The 3,615-nt window shown below is 39.6% G+C and overlaps 1 protein-coding gene across 1 annotated transcript; it reads left to right on the forward strand.

Moving 5' to 3' along the window:
- The first annotated feature begins 2,443 nt into the window (after positions 1 to 2,443).
- Positions 2,444 to 2,872, forward strand: LOC100918895 (cornifin-like). The gene has a single exon (XM_023502224.2). It carries the CDS (start codon positions 2,455 to 2,457, stop codon positions 2,764 to 2,766), a length of 312 nt encoding a protein of 103 aa, XP_023357992.1. The 5' UTR covers positions 2,444 to 2,454; the 3' UTR covers positions 2,767 to 2,872.
- Positions 2,873 to 3,615: the final 743 nt, after the last annotated feature.

Genomic DNA, 3,615 nt, shown 5'->3' on the forward strand with positions numbered 1-3,615 from the left:
TCTGTTTTCTCATGTCAAATCATCACCTTCATGATTTCATGGCTATTTTCAAGAGTGAAGGACAAATAACAATTTCCCTCCACTTGAGAAATACACTCTGGGGAAACTGTTTACATTTACACACAAAGTGCTCAGGAAGGGATTTTACTCTATATACCAGACTAAGGGTTTGCCTCCCCCAACCACCCCCGAAGAAAGAGAGACAGTGTGTGTACTTTACAAGATCTGGATCTGCACTAAATTCTTGAAATCACCTCAGAGGAGCTCTGGCCTTAGTTCCACCATTGGATACTAGCAAAGTGGGAGAATGGGGAAAAGTGGTGATTAGGTGACAATGACAGCATTGGCAGATATCTGGTGTCAAAAAAATGTTAACTGAGTGGTTTTAATCAAAAAGACTGAACAGACAGGTAAGTGAGGAAGATTAATGTGATTGACAGTTGGACAAGGAAAGAATGAAAAGAATAGGCTAAGACCATTCCATTTCCTTGACACAAAGAGAAGAAACTATATAAAAGCTTCATAACATAACCAGGATTCAGCAACAGACTAGAGGACCTTGAGAAGCTGCCTTTCTCTGACTACCAGGTAAGCCTCCTTTTTTTTTTTTTTTTTTTTTTTGAATCTCTTCTTAATAACCCACTACATAGAGCAATTTGGAATCATAGAACTCTATTATTGAGGTGATGAATTTGAGGTTCAAAGGAGAAATGAGTTGTCCAAAGTCATACCAGTAGAAGCAGGACTAGAACTTAGATTGCTTCATTTCCGACCAGAAATGTTTAAGTGTCATTGGCTATTTCATTGCTTCCTATTTGAAAAAAAATGCAAAATGGACAGTGTTGCCTTATCTGGCATGATATCCATTTAGGGTATTTCATAGAATTTTCGAATGTCAAAGCTGAAAGACATTTTTAAGATTAAGGTATATCAGGCACCTTTGATAAATTACACATATGCATATTTATAATATTTTATATTATACAATATGTGACTCCACATGTCTTTATATAAAATATACATATATGTTTGCGTGTATATACACCTACGCATATACATATATACACATGTATTTCAGCATATAGACCATAATAGTAGGTGCTTAATATATTTTTTGTATACTTGGGACAGAATCTTCTTCAAGTGTGAAGGGATGTTACATGGAAGGACTTGTTCTGCTCAGTCCCAGGGAGCATAATTAAGAGCAGGGGATGAAGGTTGCAAAGAGGCAGAATTAGATTTGTCACAAAGTGAAGTGGGTTGCCATTGGGCTTGGGGGTATCCCCTTAATGACAAACTTCAGTCAAGGAGTGGATGATCGTTTATGCAGTATAGTATAGTTGTTATTGTTCTAGTTTGTCAGACTCTTCATGACCCCATTTAGGATTTCCTTGAAAAAGATAGTAGAATGGTTTGCCATTTATTTTTTCAGATGGGGAAACTGAAGCAAACAGGGTTAAGTAATTTCTCCAGGATCACACAGTCAGTAAGTAGCTGGGGCCAGATTTGAACTTAAGTCCTTCTGACTCCAGATCTGACACTTTATTTAGTGTCACCTGGATGACTTAGGTATAATGGAAAGAGGATTCTTCTTTAGATAAAGCTTAGACTGGACAGTGTCTGAAGTCCCTAAATTCTATGATCTTGAGCTTGCCTAAAGTCAAATTATTTTGTTTTGCACATGATGAGAGGAAGGAGTATCTAGAAAGTTAAATTACATGTCCCCAAGGTCACATATCTGGTTAATAGTAGGTGTTGTCCAGGCCTCTGGAATCTTAATACTTTTTTTTTACCCCCTTCCTCCCCTTAGGTGGATACATAATCTACCTAAAAACTTTATAAAAAATTCATAAAAAATCTTTTCAAAATAGAAATTAATATTTATAAATATAGAGTCTTCAATGTGTGGTTTTTAATATTTCTTTTCCAAATGACCTTCCAATGGTTACACAATCACCTGAGAATCATGTGGATTTTTTTGGACATGTAACATAACACCTTAATTTCTTCACATGTAACATGAAGAGATTGGATGTAGTCATTTCTAATGGCTTTTCCAACTTTAGATCTAAAAATCTGAGGAGGAAATGGAGAAAGAAAGAACTAGAGAGAAACCTCAAGAAGAGGGACAGCGAGGGAGAAAGAAGGGAATAGGGTGGCACGAAGCACAGAGCAAAGAGGTGAGTTTTAGGAGAAACTCTGCTCAGAGCAGAGCAAAGAAGAGAGAATCCAGAGAATAAAAGGAAACTAATTATCATCAATCTGTGTCTAATTAGATTCTGAGCACATTTCATTACGAAAGAGAGATGGATAAGAAGAACAAGAAGGAAGAGAGAAAGAATCCTGGAATATTCATGAAGTCACACTTCTCTAGCAGAGGTCCTGGCTATTTCTCAGTTGATAACAAAGTAACTTAGTGTCCTTTCTTCTCCAGGTACAACCACATCCACAACTATGTCTTCCCATCAACAGAAGCAGCCCAGTGTCATCCCCCCTCAGCTCCAGCAGCAGCAAGTGAAACAGCCCTGCCAGCCACCTCCCCAGAAGCCATTTGTCCCTCACACCAAGGAGCCATGCGACCCTCAGGTCCCAGGGACAGGCACCATCAAGGTTCCAGGGCCACAGTACCCTCAGGTCCCAGTGCCAAGCCATCCTCAGGTCCCAGGAACAGGAACCACCAAAGTTCCAGGGCCCTATCCCACCACAGTTACTCCACCTCTTACCCAAGAGAAGTACCCACAGGTCCCCAAGACCAAGCAAAAGTAAGATGACCCAAGATCTCATCCTCATCCTCCGTGGGACAAACTTCTGATTGCTGAAATTCCCTTTTCATTTGCTGTCAAGCCCAAATACCTCTGCTATCCCCCTTAGAAGTTAATTCATATGCTGAAATGAATTAGCAAAATTGCTTTCCTTTTTGTTAATTGAAAACATTGAAAACTGAAAAAATCCCATCCTGAGATTCCTAAACACCTGTATCAGGCTGAAGCTATAGCTAGTTGCTCAGGCCTCAGGTGTCAAAGCTCTATTCAGGATAAATTTAGGAGTAAATGAATCCTCTTCTATTACCATTAAAATCACTTTCCATCCTACTTTCACATGCGTATCTATGTTTTTGATTGCAAATTGAGTAACTCTAAGCAGAATCATTCCTCTTTTGTTTCCTTTTCAGGTGGGCAGTGGGTTGGGAGGTTTAGAAAATAAATCTTCTGACTCAAGAGCTCTGATCAGGGAGGGTCTGGGTGGAGGAGGGTGGAGAGGATAGGGTGCTTGATCCTGGAACAAGCTTTAGGCTGAGCTGGCACTATGCTGGGCACTCAGCAAGTATTGAGCAAACTTTAAATTGGATGATTATGTAATGCCATTCTTCCTCTAAGGCTAATCAGTAACTGATTTTATATCTGGGTCCAACTCATTCCTAGGCTCCACATGATATTATTATCATTAAAAGCTAAGACCATCATTTGTCCTGCTGCCAAAGTGAAGGACCATTAGTCTCTAGCTTTAGGTCTGAGTACAGAAGAAGGAGGAAACCTTGTGGAGGGTATGTCTGTCCTGTGGGATCCTATGACTTCAGAGACAGGACACATCCTTCAGGGGAAAAGACCCAATTCA

This window comes from Sarcophilus harrisii, chromosome 4, assembly GCF_902635505.1.
Source record: "Sarcophilus harrisii chromosome 4, mSarHar1.11, whole genome shotgun sequence".
In the NCBI taxonomy this organism is placed as follows: Eukaryota; Metazoa; Chordata; class Mammalia; order Dasyuromorphia; family Dasyuridae; genus Sarcophilus; species Sarcophilus harrisii.

What these genes read in the sequence shown, in the direction of transcription:
- LOC100918895 (XM_023502224.2), top strand. Translation starts at nt 2,455, where the DNA reads ATGTCTTCCCATCAACAGAAGCAGCCCAGTGTCATCCCCCCTCAGCTC.